General features: G+C 42.5%; 1 protein-coding gene across 1 annotated transcript in view; it reads right to left on the bottom strand.

The window, feature by feature from the left end:
* The window catches only part of tcerg1l (transcription elongation regulator 1 like), a 267113-nt gene extending 256271 nt beyond the window's left edge, over positions 1–10842 (bottom strand). The window contains exon 1 of the mRNA XM_060940254.1: positions 10591–10842. Coding sequence (XP_060796237.1) covers positions 10591–10842 — 252 coding nt within the window. The remainder of the gene's footprint in view (positions 1–10590) is intronic.
* Positions 10843–27434: the final 16592 nt, after the last annotated feature.

Here is a 27434-nt window from a genome sequence, read left to right as displayed (position 1 = left end):
GAATTGCTGATATGCCAATAGCTCAGACCTCATGCATATTCAGTAAAGGTTGGTTATTAACCTTCCCTTTGTCTCTTTATGTTGAAAAGGAGTACATTTTCACTAGGGAAGCTAAATGTTTGCTAATTTGTACAATCCACTTTAGACCCTCAACAGTCAACGAACCAGCTAAAGACTGTCACCAACCTGTTAAGTAACTGATATGAATGAATTTATGAACAAAATCTTCATATCAATGGTTTATGGTTGCTGATGCTTAGTAGATAATCTAAGAACAATAGCTCAGGGGTGGATTAAGAGCATCTTTAACTGCCTCTTAAGAGCCATCATGACGCTAACGTGGTTTTCCCGAACAACATCATAGCCAAAGTAGTACTTTAGCTCATGCTTAACTTACGATGGACCTCAATCACTCTTTCACAACAAAGAGTGACACGCTCACAGCCAAATACACAGAATGTGCATGCACCTCCCAGGGACTCTCATAAGCAACGGGCGGAGACTGGTGTTGAATCTGCTGTGTTAAATGATTTTTCTTGAACATTGCAAGTACATTGAGTTAATTCTCATCTCATCTCATTATCTCTAGCCGCTTTATCCTTCTACAGGGTCGCAGGCAAGCTGGAGCCTATCCCAGCTGACTACAGGCGAAAGGCGGGGTACACCCTGGACAAGTCGCCAGGTCATCACAGGGCTGACACATAGACACAGACAACCATTCACACTCACATTCACACCTACGGTCAATTTAGAGTCACCAGTTAACCTAAGCTGCATGTCTTTGGACTGTGGGGGAAACCGGAGCACCCGGAGGAAACCCACGCAGACACGGGGAGAACATGCAAACTCCACACAGAAAGGCCCTCGCCGGCCCCGGGGCTCGAACCCAGGACCTTCTTGCTGTGAGGCGACAGCGCTAACCACTACACCACCGTGCCGCCCACATTGAGTTAATTATTAAATAAATATATGCAAAACATTATGAATATATTTCAATATGTTATGGAATTATGTATGGATATTGGAATGCCACATTGATATCACCACATTTTAATCAAATTTAACTCCATTAGGCAAGTAATTATTTAATTTAGTGTCATAAATAAGACACATTTCTGCACCTCAAACATTTTTTTTGTGTGTGTGTGCGCATGTGTCAGGCTTGTAGTACCCAAGTCCAGAATTCGGACTCGAGTCACGAGTTCTTAAAATTAGGTCACGAGTCCGACTCATGCCCTAATTTTAAGAATTCATGATTTGACTTGAACTTGAGCACTGATGACTCAGACTTGGACTCAGACTCGTACATTAACTGCATTCGGATTTGTAAATTGGTGATGAGGAATTGGATTTTTTTTCTTTTTTTTTGTAACATGCCATTATAATTTGGCATAAGATATTTATATCTACATTAATTTTTATACTAATTTCATGCAAGAGAATGCACATTCACCTGTTCATACATCATGTTCAGGAACAAACTAACATTAATGGCGCTAAAATGCCTGGAGAGAACGCCCTAGGGCGTAATTTTGGGTAGGGACGCTAGGGACGTGTCCCTACCAATATTCAGCAGCTACTGTGTAATCACGATCAATAAAACCGATGTCCTAACCTGAGCAATGATTATAATGCACACAAAGGGTTAAATGCATGACACTGCTAATAATCCCCCCCTCTAACGTAGATATCATTCTCTGATTAGCTACCTGTTTCTCGCTAACTTACATGGTTGGCTATCCCAGCTGTCACTCCATCTGCTGTAAAAGCAGCACACTTCCCACAGCAGCCGTGACTACCCGCCCATCAACCCCCCCGTATCTCACACGTACACACCTGACCTACCCCACGCACCCCCCACTCTCCTTCAGCCTACAAATTGAGCTGGACTTCGATGTCCATGCATGCTTGCCCTATGACTCGCATGCTGACTTGAGTATCATGGATGACGGCCCCCCTCCCAAGAAACGAGACATTCGTTCATTCTTCTTCAAAGTCAAGAATGTAAGTGTAGGGTTTCTGTCGAGCTTTAAAAACTCAACAAAATCCTTTTGATGTATGGAAACCATTCATCAAAGTATTGCTGCGGCTCCTTAGGCAGGTTTAGCAACGTGACAGGACGCATCAGAGCGAGGCTACTGCATAGCTGCAGAGAAAAGGAATGCTGGAGCAATGTAACTTGGTGTAAGATAATATCCTCGATGAATGACTGTTAAATTTATAGACCTAATGGTTTTACAGAATGTAAGTAGTCAGATGTAGGCTACTGCATGGGCATGCAGATGTGCGACTTGCATTTCAGAATCAACAGCGTGACAGCCGCTGAATCTGCTGCTGAGTCTGCTGCGTTCACCGTTTTACAGAGACCTCTTTCTACTACTACTAGGCTAGGCTAGATACAACACCTTTCGGAAAACACCTTTCGGAAGCTCTGCCTTGGATCACTTTTGTGTCCCCACCAATGTCAAAATCAAAGTTACTCCCTTGAGAATGCCCCTAGGATTGTCAGCTTTGCTTATACAGACATCTCATGCAGTGGGGAAAAAATGCACTGCTATGTATTCCATATGTAGAAGGATTATCGAGGAGACGACGGGGACAACCTTGAACTTCAATCGTCATTTGGTAAGACTCCACCCAGAGAAGGAAGTGACACACTATGTTCATTGCTCTGTTGATAGCAGGGCTTGCTTGCTGAGTGATGAACTAGCTAGTGTTAACCCTCTCTCATGTTATTTGCCCTGTTGATAGTGGGTGGGGCTTGCTGAGCAATGAACAAGCTTTTTATCTGTAGCCTATTAACTAAAATGGGGAAGTCGAGCAGTAAGGTTAGTCCAACACAGTAGCAGAGATGGTTTCACATAAAGGCAGCAACAACCACCATGAAATGGTGCAGATGGAGTCTTGTTCTTTGCAAATCCCATTGCTAGCAGAACAGAACCTAGTGCTCACATTTGAGGGCTTGTAAACATTTCCATGGTAATTCCAATGTGTTTTAGAGAGTGTGCTTGTGTGTGACAGCTGTGTCATTTGTGTCAGACTCGACTCGGATCAATAGTGGACTTGACTCGAAATTTTTTTTTAAGACTTGGACTTGACTCGGACTTGAACACCGAGGACCTGAGACTAAACTCGGACTCGAGGTTTAGTGACTTGACTACAACACCGGTGTGTGGGTGGGTGTGTGGGTGTGTATGAGAGAGAAAGAGAGAGGGAGGTTTTGATCTGCGTGTGCCGAAGGAGATTGAGTTGACAAAGTATGATCTAGGAATGTAGAGCCCTAATAGATTCTGCCTCACAGATATCCAGGAGATTCTGCCTCAAACAGTCACTGACACATGCCAAACATATACTTCTATCATATACAACCCCGATTCCAACAAAGTTGGGACAAAGTACAAATTGTAAATAAAAACGGAATGCAATGATGTGGAAGTTTCAAAATTCCATATTTTATTCAGAATAGAACATAGATGACATTTCAAATGTTTAAACTGAGAAAATGTATCATTTAAAGAGAAAAATTAGGTGATTTTTAAATTTCATGACAACAACACATCTCAAAAAAGTCGGGACAAGGCCATGTTTACTACTGTGAGACATCCCCTTTTCTCTTTACAACAGTCTGTAAACGTCTGGGGACTGAGGAGACAAGTTGCTCAAGTTTAGGGATAGGAATGTTAACCCATTCTTGTCTAATGTAGGATTCTAGTTGCTCAACTGTCTTAGGTCTTTTTTGTCGTATCTTCCGTTTTATGATGCGCCAAATGTTTTCTATGGGTGAAAGATCTGAACTGCAGGCTGGCCAGTTCAGTACCCGGACCCTTCTTCTATGCAGCCATGATGCTGTAATTGATGCAGTATGTGGTTTAGCATTGTCATGTTGGAAAATGCAAGGTCTTCCCTGAAAGAGACGTCGTCTGGATGGGAGCATATGTTGCTCTAGAACCTGGATATACCTTTCAGCATTGATGGTGTCTTTCCAGATGTGTAAGCTGCCCATGCCACACGCACTAATGCAACCCCATACCATCAGAGATGCAGGCTTCTGAACTGAGCGCTGATAACAACTTGGGTCGTCCTTCTCCTCTTTAGTCCGAATGACACGGTGTCCCTTATTTCCATAAAGAACTTCAAATTTTGATTCGTCTGACCACAGAACAGTTTTCCACTTTGCCACAGTCCATTTTAAATGAGCCTTGGCCCAGAGAAGACGTCTGCGCTTCTGGATCATGTTTAGATACGGCTTCTTCTTTGAACTATAGAGTTTTAGCTGGCAACGGCGGATGGCACGGTGAATTGTGTTCACAGATAATGTTCTCTGGAAATATTCCTGAGCCCATTTTGTGATTTCCAATACAGAAGCATGCCTGTATGTGATGCAGTGCCTTCTAAGGGCCCGAAGATCACGGGCACCCAGTATGGTTTTCCGGCCTTGACCTGAATCTTTTGATGATATTATGCACTGTAGATGATGATATGTTCAAACTCTTTGCAATTTTACACTGTCGAACTCCTTTCTGATATTGCTCCACTATTTGTCGGCGCAGAATTAGGGGGATTGGTGATCCTCTTCCCATCTTTACTTCTGAGAGCCGCTGCCACTCCAAGATGCTCTTTTTATACCCAGTCATGTTAATGACCTATTGCCAATTGACCTAATGAGTTGCAGTTTGGTCCTCCAGCTGTTCCTTTTTTGTACCTTTAACTTTTCCAGCCTCTTATTGCCCCTGTCCCAACTTTTTTGAGATGTGTTGCTGTCATGAAATTTCAAATGAGCCAATATTTGGCATGAAATTTCAAAATGGCTCACTTTCGACATTTGATATGTTGTCTATGTTCTATTGTGAATACAATATCAGTTTTTGAGATTTGTAAATTATTGCATTCCATTTTTATTTACTATTTGTACTTTGTCCCAACTTTTTTGGAATCGGGGCTGTAAACATTGCCAACTTAGCATTGTGGATAACAGTTGAAATAATCATGAGTGCATGATTGGGTAGCAGTGAAATGAGCAGGCACGAGGAAAACATTTACTTAATTATTTAGTTTATTATTTGCACATTGTTTCGCGTGAACGTTTGTTCATATTGCATTGCAAAGACACTCTTAGTGAAGTTGCTCTTAAGACTCCTTATGAGTGAGTTTGGGAAAACCACATACAAAGACAACATTCATTGCTTAAGAGCGTCTTTAAAGGAGACCTGAAGGCAAATTTTTTTATGATCAAAATTCTATTTATCTCATTATATTAAATATAGGAATGCATTTTTGATCAGTATTTTGTCACTGCTATAGCAAGTTATGAGTGTTTGAAATATGCTCTGTAATATATCAGTCCATATGTCAAAGCAATGGCCGTAAACAAGATTTGTCGAGACCTGTGCGAGACATCGTAGGATGGAAGAAGAACGTACAGCGGAAATCGAAGTGACCAACATCTGCCAACGTTGTCAAAAGACGCGTGTGCCCTCTTTCGAATGCTGATGTAATCAAGCCAGAAGTTTGCTGTTTGTTTTGACAGCAATCAGGAAAGTTTGAAAAAAGTAGGCAGTAATCATCATTTAAACTCATTTTTGTGCAATATTTCATTTGGAAAACAGTTCATTTGGTGGAATAAATGTATGTAAACAATTTTCTAAATGGCAGCACTGACACCTGGCTGACATGTCACATTTCGAAGTCTCACACAAGTCTTGTGAAGATTGCTTGGATAAGCGACGCCTGCCGTGGACCAAACGAACTAAATTCAACATGGATAAAAACCAAATAGGCTGATAAGTATAAAATTTAATTGCAATTAGTTGACAATATTAGTCACGATATAAGGTTACTAAAATTGGAAACATAATTGAATAACATGTTAATTAAGAAATAAAGCAAGTTTAAAGATGACTTCAGTTCTCCATTAAACTCACTCTTTAGCCCTGAAGTGCAACGTTATTGGGAAACCAACCCCAGTTTAATTACTGTTGTAGTTCTGAACATACTTTAATTACTGTAATTTTGTTGTAGCTGTGTGACTTCCCAACCCACCATTTTCAAAAGTTTTATATTTAATTTCATATAGCTAGTAGTCTATTTGACTCGTCGCTTAAAGTGTACGGTATTCAAACCTCAATAACTTGAAAACAAATTATGGTAACTTGGACCAAATGTGTTCTTTGGTGGAAAGTTCAGAAATAGAAAGCTGTCTAGTTCTAATAAATAGATAAAATGCACTATATGGCCAAAGGTTCACGGACACCTAACCATTACATCCATATTTGGGCCTTCCCCAAACATCAGAAGCACACTTGTCTAGAATGCCTTTGTATGCTGTAGCATTAAGATTTCCCCAAACTTGTTCCAGCCTGACAATGCCCCTGTGCACAAAGCCAGGATCATAAAGAAAAGGTTTGCCAAATTTGGTGTGGAAGCTCTTGAGTGACCTGCACAGAGCCACGATCTCAAGTCCACTGAACATCTTTGAGAACACCAGCTGCATGCCAGGTGTTCTCACCCAACATCAGTGCCTGACCTCACTAATGCTCTTGTGGTTGAATGGGCATAAAGCCACACAAACATGTATGCCCGAAGTCAACAGGCACATATGGGTGTGATGGTAAGGTGGCCACATACTACACATTTGGCCATATAGTGTTTCTGTATTTAGGGGTTCATGGAGTTTATTTATTTTAGATTTAAAGCATTGTCTGCGCACTCAGAAAATAAAGTACATTATTGTACAATGACTTGTCACTGGGGCAGTACCCTCGAAGGTACTTATTTGTACCCTTTATACACTACTTGGGAACATATATGTACCTTTTTGGCTCTAAAAAGTTACACATAATACCTTGTGAACTAATAATGAGCTGTAGGGGTACATTAGTGTAGACTGTTCCTTGGGGGACAGAAACAGACTCCTACTGTACCCCTGTTTTTAACAATGTGGCTACAAAAAGTAGTCAGAACCTCTGTTTTAGCGCTTGATGTTTAGTCCATAACCTGTTGACTATGTTAACTTGTCCCTCGTCTCCTCAAAATTTCTAATCTAGTTCACAAATAGTCAACTGAGGCATTTAAGATGTTGTTGAGAATATTGGCTGGTTCTAAAGCGGACTATTCAAATTAAGCATTATCAAACATTTGTACATGTTTACGTACCCAAAAACTTGATTAACTCTCTGGGGTAGAGAGCTTTGCTGGTGAAGCTCAGAGGGTTTAGAATGAGGAGGTCATCTCATCTCATTATCTCTAGCCACTTTATCCTTCTACAGGGTCGCAGGCAAGCTGGAGCCTATCCCAGCTGACTACGGGCGAAAGGCGGGGTACACCCTGGACAAGTCGCCAAGTCATCACAGGGCTGACACATAGACAACCATTCACACTCACGGTCAATTTAGAGTCACCAGTTAACCTAACCTGCATGTCTTTGGACTGTGGGGGAAACCGGAGCACCCGGAGGAAACCCACGCGGACACGGGGAGAACATGCAAACTCCACACAGAAAGGGCCTCGCCGGCCCCGGGGCTCGAACCCAGGACCTTCTTGCTGTGAGGCGACAGCGCTAACCACTACACCACCGTGCCGCCCGAGGAGGTCATGTATTTAGATAAATATCTTTGCAAGTATTTATCATACAAGCATGATAAACATATTGACAGAAACTTTATACTTTCCTCTGTGCCCACTGCCAAATAATATTATATATTTTTTAAATTACTTAAATTGGATGAAACATATAACTTGTCACCTTACTCAGGCTACATCCACACGACAATGGCAACGAGATTTTTTTTTTTAAATATCGCGTCCACATGGGCAACGGATCAGTTAAATTTCAGGTCCATATGGCAGCGCAACGCTTGCTGAAAACAATGCAATACACATGCCACACCTCTAGGTGCACTGTAAGACGGTCCCATCGGAGACACCAGAACAATAGAAGTAGATGCATGCGCATAACTGCGCATGCGCACAGTGACTATCCCTGTTACTGTCACATGCACACACTTTCTCACTCCCTATCCTATGGATATAGTCCCTTTAAATCACATGGTCGTTTTTTGAATGGAGATGCGGAAAGAGGAATGAACGGCCCTTTTTGAGGAATGTATTGTCGGACTTAAACCAACATCTGAAGAGGTGAGATCACTCCTTTTTTTTTCCTATTTTTGCTGGAGGGATTGACTCTGCCCTAAGGGCTATTCTCTCACTGTCTCTCTCTCTTTGCACCATTACACAATAAATATTCACAGTGAAAATATTTTGTAAGCGCGTTTCATGAACCAAGTTATAGGATTTGTTGACAACTCGCATCGAGTTCGTTACACTTCTACCCGGCGTGAAGCACATGTGGTTGTGACGTCATCGTAAACAAATCCGTTCTACTCATCCAGACGACTTCGCAACAGCTCCATTGCCAGATTTTTCCACTCTGGAACCCGTTCTCAAAAGATTTCGTTTTGGGCACCCAAAACGCCGGTGCCGTGTGGACGCCAGGCCGAAACGATAAACAATTTTATCAGATTCACCTGAATCCGTTGCCGTGTGGACAGGGCCTCAGTCACACCAGAGTCAGAGTGCTGAGTGCCCACTTTCATAAAAGACTATTCACATGGTAAAGACATGATAATCACTTTCATTCTTTTGGTTTCGATTGGTTTCTCTTTCATCATGGGAACACCCACTGTAAATAAGATAAAATCTGTCAGCCATAGTTTAGGCTACCTGATTGGAGGTAAAACTTATTGCGAGATGGCATATGGATTTTATGCATTTTGGATGATTCAGGACAATGATTCAATTCATGATTCAGGACAGCAATTCAATTCATGATTCAATTCATGATTCAGGACACCGATACAATTCAATCTTGAGAACCACGACCACTGATGATGAGCGGTGGCTTTTTTTTTTGCTTTTTTTTTTAACTTCGACTCGATCCAGCCAAAGATCAACTCAAGTAAGTGTAAATATTTATTCTATTTATTATGAGCAGATCAGTTGATATGTGTGTGCTGTAGTACATACACAGGAAAAATGACTGAGCAATTTTTTCCAGAGCTAAAAGTATTTTCCTCAAAAATAGTTAATTTTGGGGCGGTACGGTGGTGTAGTGGTTAGCGCTGTTGCCTCACAGCAAGAAGGTCCGGGTTTGAGCCCTGTGGCCGGTGAGGGCCTTTCTGTGCTGAGTTTGCATGTTCTCCCCGTGTCCGCGTGGGTTTCCTCCGGGTGCTCCGGTTTCCCCCACAGTCCAAAGACATGCAGGTTAGGTTAACTGGTGACTCTAAATTGACCGTAGGTGTGAATGTGAGTGTGAATGGTTGTCTGTGTCTATGTGTCAGCCCTGTGATGACCTGGCGACTTGTCCAGGGTGTACCCCGCCTTTCGCCCGTAGTCAGCTGGGATAGGCTCCAGCTTGCCTGCGACCCTGTAGAACAGGATAAAGCGGCTAGAGATAATGAGATGAGATAGTTAATTTTGCTCTATTTTGAGTTTAGAGAGTAAAATTTGGAGTTGGAGTGGGAGCAAAATTACAGAGTAATTGTGTAGCAGAGTAACAGAGTTGGTTGTGGCTCTGAACTGAGTAAAATAGTCCAAGAGATAATTTCAAGACACACTGAAAAGAGTCAAATACCAGATAAATTAAGCTGTTGTAAAAAGCAGTTTCAGAACTGTGTTGGAACGTGTGAAAAAACTTGACCTTACCCATTGTGCTGAACCGTTTTGATCACTTGACCTGATGGGATGAAGAGGTGGGAGGGGTTTTCACTCTTCTCATGGAATGGAATTTTTTACTCTTCTCATTGAATACCCCTTCCACTGCCAACCCTTTATCCCAAAACAATAGGACATACATTTTTGATGGCCATTTAATTGTCCAAATCAGTGGAGCAGATTTAAGTTTTTGGGCTTGGTGCATTCCTAAGACTGAACAGAATTACCTCAAGCGATCAAAATGGTTCATCACAATGGGTAAGGTCATTTTTTTTCACACATTCCAACATAGTTCTAAAACTGCTTTTTACATCATCTTCATTTATCTGTTACTGTTTTAAAAGTACAATCATGACATACATACTACAGAGATATTACTGTAGCTGAACTTGTGCTGAATACAAAAAAAGTCATATGACTTTGAAAATGCTGCTTAGATTTGTTGAAATTGACAACAAAAATCAGAGCATACCAAAATCATTAGAGTGCCAGAAAATACCCTCAGACCCCAGAGAGTTCATGAATTTTAACTAGAAAGAGAATCCTCCCCATGAGATAACATGAATCCCTGTATATTCAACTGCACTCTTCATGACTTGTATGTTTTCAAGCAAATTAAAACTGGACCCACTAACTGCTCCCAAGTGAGTTCTGAAAATAATTATAGTGTGGAAAGCCATAAATCGATACAATGACACCATCAATGAAAATTCCTCGGCATGTTCCTCAGACAAGGGAAGAGTTCATCATTATAAATGTTAACTTAATATTGAACTGTGGATGTTGCTTTGTATGTCTTTGTAAATCAGTTACACGGCTTGATTTGAACACAAACAGAATGTATGTAAACATTGCAAAAGTGGGAAGAAAATAGCTTGTTACCTGAATGTTTGGCACTGGAAGTGGGCTGATAAGTGGCGGTAAGAACGGATCACAGGACAGCTGCCAGCTCGTGACAGTGCGCAAAGGAGGAGGAGGAGGAGGAGGTCGGGCAGAGTTAAGCAGGGTTGCATGAGGAGTGGAGCTCAGAGCACACAGTCCTGCAGCACTCGGCATCGTCCATACCCAGGGAGGAGGCTCGGTATTCAGCGGCCACACACGTGGCTGAGCTTTCACGCGCCGAACGGGCATCATCCCTGCATCCTACAGCAGAGTTGGACGTGCTGGCACACAGGCAGGACAGAAGGAAAAGTGACTAAGCAATGACAACAATACACATCATGCATTTTTATTGTGCGTTATTGTGAGAATGACGTAATTCTAGGGGGTAATGTAATGTGTCTTCATGCAAGGCTAAAACCCAGGAGAAACTCTTTTAAGGGTGTACTCACACTAGGTAATCCTTACCACACCCAAGCATGTTTGACCCCTAAATTCCAGTTCGTTTGAGTAGTGTGATCAATGCGTACTGCACTCGGATGAGGTTCACTTGGTCCGCTTGAGAGAGTTTAGTCATTTAAATGTTAAAAAAGAAAGAAAATGCAAAACTGGAGCAAGGACACTGTAGAACTCTTAATTTCTTAAGGCAGTTCGTGATCAATTAAACAACTATGACCTGCTTGTCGAGTCTGAATCTGAAATACTTTGGGTTTGTTGGCTATTTGGCTTGGTCGCAAACTACCAGTAATTAAATAAACCAAAAGGTTAAAAAAAAAAGGCTGAAAGGCATGTACATGGGGATGGTGTTGAAAGATTTGTCATTCAACTCTCATTCATTGGTCAGAAACACAAGAGAAAAAGGGAGAAAAAAATCTTGGCAAGTGCATGAAAATCACAGAAATTATTACAGAAACCAAGCAAGGATTGTTTGCTCTTCTGTACAAATCTTATTTCTGCAGCACTTCTGCACTTCCAGTTGCCTGAACTGAGTTTATCAATTCACATCTAAAAGAAATACACTGCATATTTGATTTACTTCCTGCAGCTGAGTTGATTCAGGGTCAGATTTCTTTCTTACTGTTATCAAACTGCCCTGGAGTCCACTTAAAAGCAGATCAAGACCATCTCACCCAGATGGGTGTTCGAGTCCACACTCTGTGTGTCTGTGTGTGATTACTGTTTTCACACCTAAACACAGCCTAAATAACCTGAGCTGAGAACATAAGCACACCAAGGTTTGGTTTAAATGAACCAAATGATGCATATCCTTTTTGATTGGGGGAAGCCATGGCCAAATGGTTAAAGAAACAGCTTTGGGACCAAAAGGTTGCTGGTTCATTCCCTGAACCAGCAGGACTGGCTCAAGTGCCCTTGAGTAAAGCGCCTAACCCCCAACTGCCCTGGCAAGAATGGTGGCTTACATTGTGTCTGATTAGCCAGAGAAAAACTGATGATGTGATTATCAGTTTGGGCAAGAATGCGGTCATAACTAAAAACTAGCTAAATCCTTTTTAATAGATGAGTCAAGTTTGTTGGAACTGTGGAATCATAATGTTAATGTGTGTTGGTTTGTCCCTCTGGGAGAATCTTAAAAGGTTCTATTTAGAACATTATCACACAAGATTTGCTCATCAAAGAGCATTTTAAATAAAGCTTGTCTGAGAAGCAAAGAATCCTTTAGGGAACCCATTTCTGAGAGGGAAATGATTATTTGGTCCATAAGGAACCATGCACTGAAAAAGTCTCTAGGGAATAATAAAACAAAGATTGGATCCACTCTAAATAACCTTTTCTAGCTTCTTTTTATTTATAAGAACGTGTAAAATTCAAGAGTTGAATGGAGAGCACACTTGCTCCCTTTGGGTTCTGAGATCAATCTCAGATCTTTCGGAATGTCAATCTTCACTGCCATATGAGACATCAGATCACTAAAGCTCTCTGGATATTGTAGTCCTGATATATGATCTCTCCAGAGCATTTTTTTTTTTTTTTTGTATTCTGAACACGAGTTCAGGTTTTTCAGTTGGTGCTCCATCTCACCCAATTACTGACTATCATCAGCTGATTTATTTCCTTGTTATGGATGGTATTGCATGTCCATTTGGATTACCACAGAGGAGATCTAATTTCATATGCAAACCCAATCAGATTCATTCAGGTGTCCAAATGCAGACATAATGGTAATGTGCAACTTAATATGGATTAATTATTATTACAGTTACTAATTACTTATTATGTGCAATATTTTAGCAGATATGAATATAAGCACACTTTTGCAGCATGCATACACTGAAAACTAGGGCTAGTCTGAGAAAACAAGGTTCTCATGAATGCACGTTTATTGGAACGCATTGCTTTTTTGAAGTACAGATTATTTCATAATTAATGGACTGCACATCCTTACTGCGTTCCACAAGTTGTGTGTGTGTGTGTGTGTGTGTGTGTGTGTGTGTGTGTGTGTGTGTTATCCAGTGGTCTAAAAAACCTCGGATTTCCAAACTCACCTGTGAGGAGCTGTTTAAATTCCCTTAGAAAGAGGTACACTTTAGAACACCCTCATTCCATCACTCAGACATAAGGAACACAGTCAGTCCCTAAAACCGGTTTAATATCCAGTGCCAGATGTTCAGCAGTGGCCGGAATGAGATGCGACCGCGCAGCGTCCGCGCACCGGACGCGCGATCAGATCCACGGCTTTGCTCTCAGTCCGCCCCCCAAAAAAGAGCTTGGTGGGACTGTGGAGGAAAATATGCTCCCTGTCACCCTGTCTCTCACTCAAGAAAAAGCATCCGTTCCTATCAACGAGCACGGCTCATATGAGACAGATTAAATCTCGCTCAGAATATAATCCTGATCGTGGGAACTTTACGCATGATATCCTGCGAGTGTGCACGGATTCCTTATGATGCAAAGCAAAGTCTCTCTCTCTCTCTCTCTCTCTCTCTCACAGACACACACACACACACACAGAGAAAGAGAGAGAGTGTGTGTGTGTGTGTGTGTGTGTGGTGGCGTACAGCGCATCCAAAAAGCACTAGGATGAAACCAAAACCTGATTTATCCGTGCACACTGGGTATAATCTCTTTCAGCATGTGCATGCTTACTCTTACTGGAAATATCAATTTGTTTCCCTTTCCAGTTTCTTTTCCTCATGATTTTCATTAGCAGGTGAATTTCTGTTCTGTTATTTCTAACCTGTCATTTTGACAGACTGCCCAGCAGTTAGTCTACACGTATTTAGATACGTCTCCTGCATACCACCAGGGGGCGCACCATGGCTGGTCTGTTTCATCAGCTCACTTCATCTCATCTCATCTCATCTCATCTCATCTCATTATCTCGAGCCTTTATCCTGTTCTACAGGGTCGCAGGCAAGCTGGAGCCTATCCCAGCTGACTACAGGCGAAAGGCGGGGTACACCCTGGACAAGTCGCCAGGTCATCACAAATCAAATCAAATCAAATCAAGTTTATTTGTACAGCGCTTTTAACAATAAACATTGTCGCAAAGCAGCTTTACAGAATTTGAACGACTTAAAACATGAGCTAATTTTATCCCTAATCTATCCCCAATGAGCAAGCCTGTGGCGACGGTGGCAAGGAAAAACTCCCTCAGACGACATGAGGAAGAAACCTCGAGAGGAACCAGACTCAAAAGGGAACCCATCCTCATTTGGGCAACAACAGACAGCCTGACTATAATATTAACAGTTTTAACAGGTATAACCCTCAACTGTCCTCATGGGGCCGTCCTTCACAGGAGTGGGGCGATAAAACTCCGACCAGACACAGGGCACCAGGATGGATCAAGCAGGTCCGAGGGGCAGAAGAGGCCAGCATCTCAATCCCAGGATCAACATGTAACTCAGAGGGACAGATGGGGGGGGAGAGAAAGAAAACACGTTGTTAGGTATGCCCTAAAAATGACAAGTATTAAATCTGTGTGGTAGGCTCGCAGAGACGAGAGTCTTTACATCAGGCATGACGCACAATGGCATGTTAATATGGTAAAAAATATATCATGACCTGCTCTGGCTGGATGCTTGATTGGGTGATGGGAGCACACTCCTCAGCAATGATGAGATGCAGATGGGACCCTTAGGCCTGGCCAAGACAATTCAGTTACATTTCACCGGGTCTGGGACATGTGACAGAACGTCTGACGGCCGATTCCCTGCAGGCTACGATAGCCAGTCGAGGTCCCCACCGTCTCCACCAAAAGATTTCCTGTTGACTCCATGTAACTCAGAGGGACAGATTTGGGGTGGGGGGGGGGGGGGAAGAGAAAGAAAACACAGGTGGTTAGGTATGCCCAATGTCACCTGAATAAGTAGGAACAGTATACATATTGCACCGAGTACAAGCAGGGACTCCGGCAACTAACTATGACAGCATAACTAAAAGGAGAGAGCCAGAAGGTAACACAGGCATGAGGGAGCCCCGGGACATAAAGCAGCCAGCCACTGCACCGTCAACAAACTCGAGTGAGCAAGCGAGTGGGGACTGACAGCATCCATACATCCCAGTTTACCAAAACACTCTATGTCTGAGGACCCTCCAGATCTACTCCTTTACCTCATAAACACCATTAACAAAAGGCTTGACTAAACAGATATGTTTTCAGCCTAGACTTAAATGCTGAGACTGTGTCTGATTCCCGAACATTACTTGGAAGGCTGTTCCATAACAGTGGGGCTTTGTAAGAAGGCTGACACATAGACACAGACAACCATTCACACTCACATTCACACCTACGGTCAATTTAGAGTCACCAGTTAACCTAACCTGCATGTCTTTGGACTGTGGGGGAAACCGGATCACCCGGAGGAAACCCATGCGGACACGGGGAGAACATGCAAACTCCGCACAGAAAGGCCCTCGCCGGCCACGGGGCTCAAACCCGGACCTTCTTGCTGTGAGGCGACAGCGCTAACCACTACACCACCGTGCCGCCCCAGCTCACTTCATCCAAAGGCAAAAGTGGGGTAATAATAATAATTTTAAGGTGGTTGAAGTCGTTTTGAGTGAGTTGAGAAATCCTCAAGCTTTTCTTCTGTTCAAGCATTCAAAGCATCCTGCAAGCAAGTTCAGTCTGTTTTCGTAGTGTCACACAATGCCATTATTTGTATCTGTTTAGTGCACAAAATATCTGTATCTTCATCTGTGTTTGGATTTAAACCCAAAATAGGTGTGGTATAAACCAGTTCCTTTTTTTTTTTTTAACCTCTGCCAACTTTGTTGGAGGAGGTTATGTTTTCACCTCTGTATCTTTCTTTGCAGGGTGGTTCGGTGGTGTAGTGGTTAGCACTGTCACTTCACAGCAAGAAGGTCTTGGATTCGAGCTCAGTGGCTGGCGAGGGCCTTTCTGTGTGGAGTTTGCATGTTCTCCCTGTGTCCGCGTGGGTTTCCTCCGGGTGCTCAGGCAGTCCAAAGACATGCAGGTTAGGCTAATTGGTGGCTCTAAATTAACCGCAGGTGTGAATGTGAGTGTGAATGGTTGTCTGTGTCTATGTGTCAGCCCTGCGATGACCTGGCGACTTGTCCAGGGTGTACCCCGCCTCTCGCCCATAGCCAGCTGGGACAGGCTCCAGCTTGCCTGCGACCCTGTAGAACAGGATAAGCGGCTACAGATAATGGATGGATGTTTCTTTGCTGGTTCCCAACACAACTCAAAAAGTAGTGAGCGGATTTTGATCAAAGTTTGAGGAAAGGTGTGCCATGGGCCAAGGAACGATTGATTAGATTTTGATGCAAATCCGGATATGTACAGTATGTGGATCCAGGTTTGTTTTTTGTCTCTTCTCAATGAAACTCAAAAATTATTGAATATATTTTGATGAAATTTGGTGTACAGCATTAGTATTATCTGAGATTCAAGTGATTTGATTTTGATGTTGATAATATGTGGCTTGGTGGAGGTATGCACTCTATCGCGTGTCCTTCTATTTTTCTTTTTAATAGATGATTACATGTCCATAAGAATTGAATATGAAGCATTATATCTACTGGTGTTGGATAATGTCCGGACATTGAAGATACTGTAAATTACTGGTGTTTTACATTTCAACAGGCGTTTGGATCCTCTTTCGCAAAAGCCAGAAGGATTCAGGAGGTTTCGGTCAGCCATTTCACAGGGAAACTGAATCGAATTGGGACTTGAAGTGGCAGGGGCTGAGACCCTGGTGTGGTTATCTGTTGTAATATCCATCCTTTCGTTAGCTTAAGATATACCGTAGGTGTGTCACCACTACTACCTAAGGTTGCATGTTGGCCGTTGGCTCGCTAAGAGCTCATCCGTCCTTTGACAGGTATTGTCTTTCATCCTGCTGGGTGACATGCCACCCACCTCACCAGCATACAATAGCAGGGGAACCAATTTAGGCGCCGACCTCCCGTCCATGCGGCAGGTTGTGCTGGGTTACATTGTTACCAGTAGCAGGGACAAATGTCTCTGACCTAACCAAAGCATTAACATGCCCACAGAAACACTGGAAAATTATAAGAAAACCCCAGAGATAGAAGTACTGTCACTAGGGTGTGTGAATTCGGTCTCTGTTCCTCAGCCTCAGCTACATCACTCAGGTTCATAATTGATCTCAACTACAGTGCATATGTACATTACTCTTTTTAATCCTGCTCACACAGTAAATATTTTAGTTTGTACTTGTTTGTGGTATTTTGTAATGAATTCTGTTGGTTCTATTTCCTAAAATATAGGACTAAATAAATAAATAAAATGCTTTGTCCAGCAAATCACATGCATGTATGGCTAATGAGCATGCACTTTCTTTGTCCCAGGAGTTATATATCTGACCACTCACTTGTACCTACGAGCTTGCAGCTCAAGCACTTTCCCTGTCTCAGTTGCCTGAAATCTCTCATGCAACTGTCAAAAGACTGCTTAACTTACACATAGCATCTTCTTTACAGGGAGGCATGGTGGTGTAGTGGTTAGCACTGTTGCCTCACAGCAAGAAGGTTCTGGGTTTGAGCCCAGTGGCTGACGGGGACCTTTCTGTGTGGAGTTTGCATGTTCTCCCTGTGTCTGCGTGAGTTTCCTCTGGGTGCTTTGGTTTCCCCCAAAGACATCCAGGTTAGGCTAATTGGTGACTCCAAATTGACTGTAGGTGTGAGTGGTTGTTTGTCTCTATGTGTTAGCCCTGCAATGACTTGGCAATTTGTCCAGGATGCACCCCACCTCTTGCCCTTAGTCAGCTGGGATAGGCTCCTGCGACCCTGCATAGGATAAGCAGTTACGGATAATGGATGGACGGATCTTCTTTCCATCAGTACATGTATATTTTGCACCATTTCACTACATGTATCTCTTTATGCATTTTTATGAACAGTGATATTCAGCGATGATTACAATTATTCTCATACCGATGTATAATTAGTCAAGTCAAGTCAACTTTATTGTCAAATATGCTATACATGCTCGACGTACAGCACAGATGAAATATCAGTCCTCTCTGACCCACGGTGCAAACAGGCAATGCAATAAATAAAAATAGAATAATTGAAAAAAACAAACAATATAAACAGTATAAACACTCTAGATAGGAACTAGACATAGACTAAACACTCAAACAATATAAACAGTATAAATAAACAGTATAAACACTAGATAAGAACAAGACATAGACTAAACAGTCAGACAATATAAACAGAGTAAACACTAGACAAGAACTACACACAGACTAAACACTCAAACAGACAATATAAACAGTATAAACACTCTAGATATGAACTAGACATAGACTAAACACTCATATATATATATATATATATACACACACACACACACATAAATTGGTTCAAATAAACCAAAACAGGGTGGCACAGTGGTGTAGTGGTTAGCGCTGTCGCCTCACAGCAAGAAGGTCCGGGTTCGAGCCCCGTGGCCGACGAGGGCCTTTCTGTGTGGAGTTTGCATGTTCTCCCCGTGTCTGCGTGGGTTTCCTCCGGGTGCTCCGGTTTCCCCCACAGTCCAAAGACATGCAGGTTAGGTTAACTGGTGACTCTAAATTGACCGTAGGTGTGAATGTGAGTGTGAATGGTTGTCTGTGTCTATGTGTCAGCCCTGTAATAACCTGGCGACTTGTCCAGGGTGTACTCCACCTTTCGCCCGTAGTCAGCTGGGATAGGCTCCAGCTTGCCTGCGACCCTGTAGAACAGGATAAAGCGGCTAGAGATAATGAGATGAGATGAGATGAGATGAAACCAAAACAGTCAAGGGCACTTGAGGTATAGCAGGTAAACATGAAACATGAAATAAGCAGTATAAACAAACTAGCAGCTGTTAAGATGAGGTAGTGCGGAATAGTGCAAATGAGCGCGGTTAAAGTGAGATGTGTGGTCCCTGAGTTCAGTGTGTTAATGAACGATGAGGTGTGTGTGTGTGTGTGTGTGTGTTGCGGGGGGAGAAACTGTGAGGATGACATGTCAGATGCTGAAGGGGGGTGTTAATTACACTGCATCACACTGTTTTATGTATAATAACTTGATGTTTATACCTGACTGCTGTCTCGTAACTAAAAATTCATGCTATGGAATCCCAGACCAGGTTGTATCAATCAGATTTCTGGTAAGAATTGTAAAAAACAGAGTCCTTATACTGTATGTGTTTAGAAAACTTTTTTTATGTTCAATCCAAATAATGTGTTCATATTCCGTGCACCCTTAATCTGGCTTAATGGATTCTTTGCACAATGTGAGCTCAATCTGAGGACAATCTGAGAAACACTTATACTTTTGAATTTTCACAAATAACACCCTTAACCTGTCTGATATCACCTCATGTATTTAATCTCATTCATTGCATGACCTGTATCAATTACTACCTTCAAGGAAGCATTTTAGCATTTGGCATATCATTTTATCACAGTTGAACTGTAAAATGGGAATTGAAAGGACTCACAGTGATCCTGAGACTTAGTGACATTGCTGGACAGCTGATTATTTAATTGACTAACTAGCTAAGAGTAATGTTATGTAATGAAACAGAAACTCACAGACTTATCAGATGAGCTAGCTAACTCAGTTAAACATTGTCACTGTCGGTGAATTGACCTGAAATTCTTGGGGAGACACGGAAGATGGTTAGCAAATTTAGCAAAATCGTATTTTTTTGGCTGCTCCCATTAGGGGTCACCACAGCAAATCTGTTCTGCATATTTGATTTGGCATAGGTTTTACACCGGATGCACTTCCTGACGCAACCCTTCCTAGTCTATCTGGGCTTGAGACTGGCACTAAGCAGGCACTGGCTTGTGAAACCCAGGTGGCTGGGTATTTTACCTAATCTACATGTCTCTGAACTGTAGGGGAAACCGGAGCACCCAGAGGAAACCCACACACACAGGGAGAATATGCAAACTCCACATGGAAAGGCCCCCGTCGGCCATAAGGTTCGAACCCAGAACCTTCTTGCTGTGAGGTAACAGTGCTAAGCACTACACCACTATGCAGCAAATTTAGCAAAATGATTTACAAAATCTTTCCTCTGTAAAAATTGCATTAAAATTTCTACATCTCAGTTTCGTAGAACTATTTAGAAGGGCAGTTAAGGTAGAGTACATACAGTACCTCTGCCATGCCACATATTTGGATTTGCATCAAATTCTAGTCAATAGTTCCTTGGCCCATGGCCCACCTTTCCTCAAAATCCATTCAATACTTTTTGAGTTACCTTGGGAACAGACAGAGAAACAAACAAACAAATGGAGGTGAAAACATAACCTCCTCCAACAAAGTTGGTGGGGATAATTAGAATCTACAGAATTCTTAATCTTGAATTACGTCATTGCACTTAATCATCCCACCGACTAGTGGCCTAGTGGTAGCGTGGCCGCCTCTCGATCGGGAGACTGTGAGTTCTATTCACGGTCGGGTCATACCAAAGACCATCATAAAAATGGTACCTACTACCATCTGGCAAGGCACGCTGCAATACAGATGCGCATGGGGAGTTAAACTCTCGTGGTTACCAGAGGACTAGCCCCCCACTGTAACCCTAGCTATGTAATAGGCGAGAGGCCGAGGGCTATAGAAACGGAGATCGGCACTGCCCGATGCGCCACATGGTGCGGGAAGGACTTTAACTTAACTTTAACTTAATCATCCCATGAATGAATCATTCCAGCAGGGTTTTCCAGTGTGTGTACAATTTCTACATCACAATACAATAAATCATATGCTAGACTGAAAGCAAGAGTACCGAATCAGCCATGATACACCATGCCTGGAGCAATTCAGCATAAAGCATCTTACTCAGTTGTCCAACAATTGCAGCTTGGAAGTGCAAGGCCTTACCTACTAAACAAACATATCTAGTTAATCAAGCCTTTTGTTAATAGTTTTATTAGGTAAAGGAGTAGATCTGGAGGGTCCTCAGGCATAATGTTTTGGTAAACTGGAATGTATGAATGCTGTCAGCCCCCCACTCACTCGCTCACTTGGGTTTGTTGATGGTGTAGTGGCTGCTGCTTTATGTCCCGGGGCTCCCTCATGTCTGTGTTATCTTCTGGCTCTCCCCTTTTAGTTATGCTATCATAGTTAGTTTTGCTGGAGTCCCTGCTTACACTCAGCGCAAAATGTATACTGTTCTTACTCGTTAGGTGACATTGGGCATACCTAACAACCTGTGTTTTCTCTCTCTCCCCCCTTCACTCTGTTGTCTGTTATCACCCGAATGAGGATGGGTTCCTGTTCGAGTCTGGTTCCTCTCGAGGTTTCTTCCTCATGACGTCTGAGGGAGTTTTTCCTTGCCACCATCACCACAGGCTTGCTCATCGGGGATAGATTAGGGATAAAATTAGCTCATGTTTAAAGTCTTGAATTTTCTGTAAAACTGCTTTGCGACAATGTCTATTGTTAAAAGCGCTATAAAAATAAACTTGATTTAACTTGACCTACTGATTCACCACTGTCCTGACTCTACAAATGTGGTCACTGTCACGTTTCTGGAGATTTATTGCACCTTCCTGCAACGTTTAGTTCCACCTCTAATCAAACAGATAGATTGATTATCCTCATGAGATGTCTGTAATCGGAGACAAAACTGTTGGTGTATGGAGATCTCCAGGAACATAGGTTTCATGACCTTTGCTTTACATTACATTCACTGCATTTAGCAGACACTCTTATCCAGAGCAGTGTACAACATATCCAGAGCAGCCTGGGGAGCAGTTGGGGGTTAGGCCCTTTGCTCAAGGGCATTTCAGCCATTCCTACTGGTCCAGGGACTCAAATCAGTGACCTTTTGGCCCCAAAGCTGCTTTCCTATCCATTAAGCCATGGCTTCCCCATGGCTTTAAGCAAGTCATTAAGATGTTTACAACACTGGAGAAGTGTTACAATTATAACCCCAATTAAGAGGAATCCAGATGATATGAACAGAACTTCCATTGTGCCATGGAGGAAAAAGCGAAACAAAACACCTCTTCTTTAAAGGTCCCATGGCATGGTGGTTTGTTGATGCTTTAAACGGGCTCGTGGAGGCTTCCGGATGTTATATCCGCAGCCTTTCTCGAAATGAACCCTCGGCATGTAAATATAGCCTCCTGGGAGAAAGCCCCATTTCAGCCCTTTTCCCAGTGCGTCGTTTTGCTAATGAGAAGCAGGAGGCGGGGAAGGGTAGAGGGTGGGGGCGGGCCATGGGGGGAGGGGGAGGGGCTTGACCAAGCTGCGCGCACACATACTCACTGCTATCAGTGCCTGTAGCCACGCTGCTAAGACAAAACCCCGTTCTCCCTCGGACTCCTTTCGTAAACTCAACGTGACACAGAGAACAGAGAGTGAGAGTGTTTGGAGTGGTAGTTTACGAACGTATAATACCCTAGGCTTGAACACGCACTCCATAACCAAAGAGGATAGAAGCAGCAACTACAGCAACATACCGCTTATCCAACAGAAGAAAAGGAAGCGGTTAGCAGGAAGCGCTTAGCTGCACAGCTAATGTAGCCATTGCTAGGCTAATGCACCTATTTTAAAACACGGCAAAACGACCAGTTATACACTTACTTGTTCGGTGTTTGTTGCTGATGCGGCAGGGATGCTTGGTACGGACCCAGGCTTCAGTGACAGTTGATGTGCAAAACCTGCCCTGTACTGTCCCAAGTTGTGGAAACATTCCTCAGGAAAATGCTTCCGACAAACATACACCATCTTAGGTAGACTCGACAGCGTATTATTGAAGTAAATAAAATTAAGCCACTGCGTTTTCAAGTTTTGTTTACATTTTTGCCACGCCTTTTTCTAGATTAAACCCACTACGCTTCTTGGATTACTGGCTGTGTGCGTGTTCTGCTCTTGGGTCCTAATTCACCACACCTCCAGCAACCCTAACAGTTAAAAGTTTCCTTTTCATTACTGAGGTGAAGTTTAGGGTTAGGTTTAAGTGCAGGCACAGCATTAATTAACTGCAATAATAATTATATCAATGGAAGGTCCTCACAAGAATTCTGAGACAAACGTGTGTGTGTGTGTGTGTGTGTGTGTGTGCGCTATTTCAGTAGCCCTTTTTTCACAGATATTCTGTAATATTGGTGTAAAGAAGGCACCTCAATATCCCGGCTTAATTGATTTACACTGAACCAAATAAACCCAGCAGAAAGTTATACCACTGTGTGTTTTACATTGTGTTTGTCACATGACACAATGAAGAGTCAGTGTTTAGGATGACGTATCTATGTGTCAAAAATGCAAATACCCTGATCATACATTTCGGGTGGGCTGAGTGTTGAGGTGCTTTTGTTAGCCGTACATATTTATACCACTCTTCAAACACAAGCAAAGCTAATGACCATCATATGAAATGTATAATCACTTCTGTTAAATAATTCAGGTTTAAGGGAAGTAATAGCCTCAATATATATATATATATATATATATATATATATATATATATATATATATAATATGTTTGTTTCCTTTAGATGAGCCAGCTTTTCAGGGGAAAAAAAGTCTGTCATGGAAAACTGTGATCAAAAACAGAAAGGAGAGCGAGAGAGAGAGAAAGAGAATCATACAAGTGACATATTTGTGTGATCAGAAATATGTTGAAGAGAAACTGAAGACAAGTAGGAAGTGATTTGAGGCAGAAAGGCACATGGAACTTAGATACCATAGATGGAAATATTTGAATTCACTCTGGTCTTGGAAAGAAGAATATCAAAAGAATGTCAAGTCAAGTTTATTTTTATAGCGCTTTTAACAATAGATATTGTCACAAAGCAGCCTTACAGAAATTTAAAGACTTTAAACATGAGCTAATTTTATCTCTAATCTACAACCCCGATTCCAAAAAAGTTGGGACAAAGTACAAATTGTAAATAAAAACGGAATGCAATAATTTACAAATCTCAAAAACTGATATTGTATTCAAAATAGAACATAGACAACATATCAAATGTCGAAAGTGAGACATTTTGAAATTTCATGCCAAATATTGGCTCATTTGAAATTTCATGACAGCAACACATCTCAAAAAAGTTGGGACAGGGGCAATAAGATGCTGGAAAAGTTAAAGGTACAAAAAAGGAACAACTGGAGGACCAAATTGCAACTCATTAGGTCAATTGGCAATAGGTCATTAACATGACTGGGTATAAAAAGAGCATCTTGGAGTGGCAGCGGCTCTCAGAAGTAAAGATGGGAAGAGGATCACCAATCCCCCTAATTCTGCGCCGACAAATAGTGGAGCAATATGAGAAAGGAGTTCGACAGTGTAAAATTGCAAAGAGTTTGAACATATCATCATCATCTACAGTGCATAATATCATCAAAAGATTCAGAGAGTCTGGAAGAATCTCTGTGCGTAAGGGTCAAGGCTGGAAAACCATACTGGGTGCCTGTGATCTTCGGGCCCTTAGACGGCACTGCATCACATACAGGCATGCTTCTGTATTGGAAATCACAAAATGGGCTCAGGAATATTTCCAGAGAACATTATCTGTGAACACAATTCACCGTGCCATCCGCCGTTGCCAGCTAAAACTCTATAGTTCAAAGAAGAAGCCGTATCTAAACATGATCCAGAAGCACAGACGTCTTCTCTGGGCCAAGGCTCATTTAAAATGGACTGTGGCAAAGTGGAAAACTGTTCTGTGGTCAGATGAATCAAAATTTGAAGTTCTTTATGGAAATCAGGGACACCGTGTCATTCGGACTAAAGAGGAGAAGGACGACCCAAGTTGTTCTCAGCGCTCAGTTCAGAAGCCTGCATCTCTGATGGTATGGGGTTGCATTAGTGCATGTGGCATGGGCAGCTTACACATCTGGAAAGACACCATCAGTGCTGAAAGGTATATCCAGGTTCTAGAGCAACATATGCTCCCATCCAGACAACGTCTCTTTCAGGGAAGACCTTGAATTTTCCAACATGACAATGCCAAACCACATACTGCATCAATTACAGCATCATTGCTGCGTAGAAGAAGGGTCCGGGTACTGAACTGGCCGGCCTGCAGTCCAGATCTTTCACCCATAGAAAACATTTGGCGCATCATAAAACGGAAGATACGACAAAAAAGACCTAAAACACTTGAGCAACTAGAATCCTACATTAGACAAGAATGGGTTAACATTCCTATCCCTAAACTTGAGCAACTTGTCTCCTCAGTCCCCAGACGTTTACAGACTGTTGTAAAGAGAAAAGGGGATGTCTCACAGTGGTAAACATGGCCTTGTCCCAACTTTTTTGAGATGTGTTGTTGTCATGAAATTTAAAAATCACCTAATTTTTCTCTTTAAATGATACATTTTCTCAGTTTAAACATTTGATATGTCATCTATGTTCTATTCTGAATAAAATATGGAATTTTGAAATTTCCACATCATTGCATTCCGTTTTTATTTACAATAAAACTTTTTTTGGAATCGGGGTTGTATTCCCTATGAGCAATGGGGTGGTGGTGGCAAGGAAAAACTCCCTCAGCTGACATGAGGAAGAAACCTCAAGAGGAACCAGACTCAAAAGGGAACCCATCCTCATTCGGGTGATAACAGACAATGTGATTATAAATAACTCGCTTCTATAACTGTGTCCTGTATAGTCACAAAGTATACCTGTGAAACCAGATAATTCATTATAGTTTTACCATGAGGCGGCACGGTGGTGTAGTGGTTAGCGCTGTTGCCTCACAGCAAGAAGGTCCGGGTTCGAGCCCCGTGGCCGGCGAGGGCCTTTCTGTGTGGAGTTTGCATGTTCTCCCTGTGTCTGCATGGGTTTCCTCCGGGTGCTCCGGTTTCCCCCACAGTCCAAAGACATGCAGGTTAGGTTAACTGGTGACTTGAAATTGACCGTAGGTGTGAATGTGAGTGTAAATGGTTGTCTGTGTCTATGTGTCAGCCCTGTGATGACCTGGCGACTTGTCCAGGGTGTACCCCGCCTTTCGCCCTTAATCAGCTGGGATAGGCTCCAGCTTGCCTGCGACCCTGTAGAACAGGATAAAGTGGCTACAGATAATGAGATGAGATGAGTTTTACCATGAAGTCTGTTTTGTTGACATTATAGTAAACTGTTCATTGATGGAAACTTGAGTGCAAAACTGTTCATGACAACTGCAGTCCTAAAGTTAGCAAGTCAACTGAAGTCCTCAGCCATAAAAGCATTACTGTAAGTGTCCCGAGCATCTTCCAAGTGTGACTTTTAACTGTCCTTATGGGGCCGTCCTCTACAGGAGCAAAGTGATGAGACTCCAGCCAGATGTAGGGCATCGGAATGGATCAGGCAGGTCCGAGGAACATGTCAAAAACATAACACCCCTGTTCCACCATGCTGGCTGTCCCTTTTACACAGATGTCAATTCCAGCTCTGTTACTACCACTCATTCTGGCTCAGAACAATACAGACCCCTCATTCTTTATTTGGATGTTTTATACAGAAAGCGAGGTGAAATAAAGGTGTAAGATACCCACCTTGAACAGGCTGTGTAAAAGGGTCTAGTAGTACCCTATGGGGCTAGGATTTGTAGCTGCAAAAGATAACCAAGGTTAGGTAAAATTTAGGTAAAAAAAAGGATCTCTTCTCCCACCTCTGCACACCTTACTAGCATGCCATCCATCCATTATCTGTAACCGCATATCCTGTGCAAGCTGGAGCCTATCCCAGCTGACTATGGGTGAGAGGCGGGGTACACCCTGGACAAGTCGCCAAACCATCGCAGGGCTGACACATAGAGACAAACTCACATTCACACCTACGGTCAATTTAGAGCCACCAATTAGCTTAACCTGCATGTCTTTGGACTGTGGGGGAAACCCACACAGACACAGGAAGAACATGCAAACTCCACACAGAAAGGCCTCCATCGGCCACTGGGCTCAAAACCAGAACCTTTTTGCTGTGAGGCAACAGTGCTAACCACTACACCACCGTGCTGCCCTTTACTAGCATGCCATTACTGTATTATGTAAAAAACAACAACACACATTTAAAAATAGAATAGGAAAGCTTTCACACTGTACATTATCATAAAAAGGCACACATGTAATATACATATGTCTAAAGTCCTTCCTGCGCCATGTCCTGGTCTTCCCAGGCAGTCTCCCATCCCAGTACTAATGAGGCCCTTAAGGCACATTGGACAGCATCAACCTCTGTTTCTGTAGCCCTCTGCCTCTTACCTATACAGCTAGGGTTACAGTAGGGGGCTAGTCCTATAGTAATTGTGAAAGTTTGACTCCCCACTCGCATATGTATTGCAGTGTATCTTGCCAGATGGCAGTAGGTACCATTTTTATGATGGTCTTTAATATGACCCGACCGCAAGTAGAACTTGCGATCTCTCAATCAAGAGGCAGACACACTAACCACTAGGCCAGCTCACAGTATACACTACCGT

Source organism: Neoarius graeffei, chromosome 14 (assembly GCF_027579695.1).
Source record: "Neoarius graeffei isolate fNeoGra1 chromosome 14, fNeoGra1.pri, whole genome shotgun sequence".
NCBI classification, from domain to species: Eukaryota; Metazoa; Chordata; class Actinopteri; order Siluriformes; family Ariidae; genus Neoarius; species Neoarius graeffei.
The sequence above is the reverse complement of the archived record's forward strand: the minus strand, read 5'-3'. Positions and strand labels throughout refer to the sequence as shown.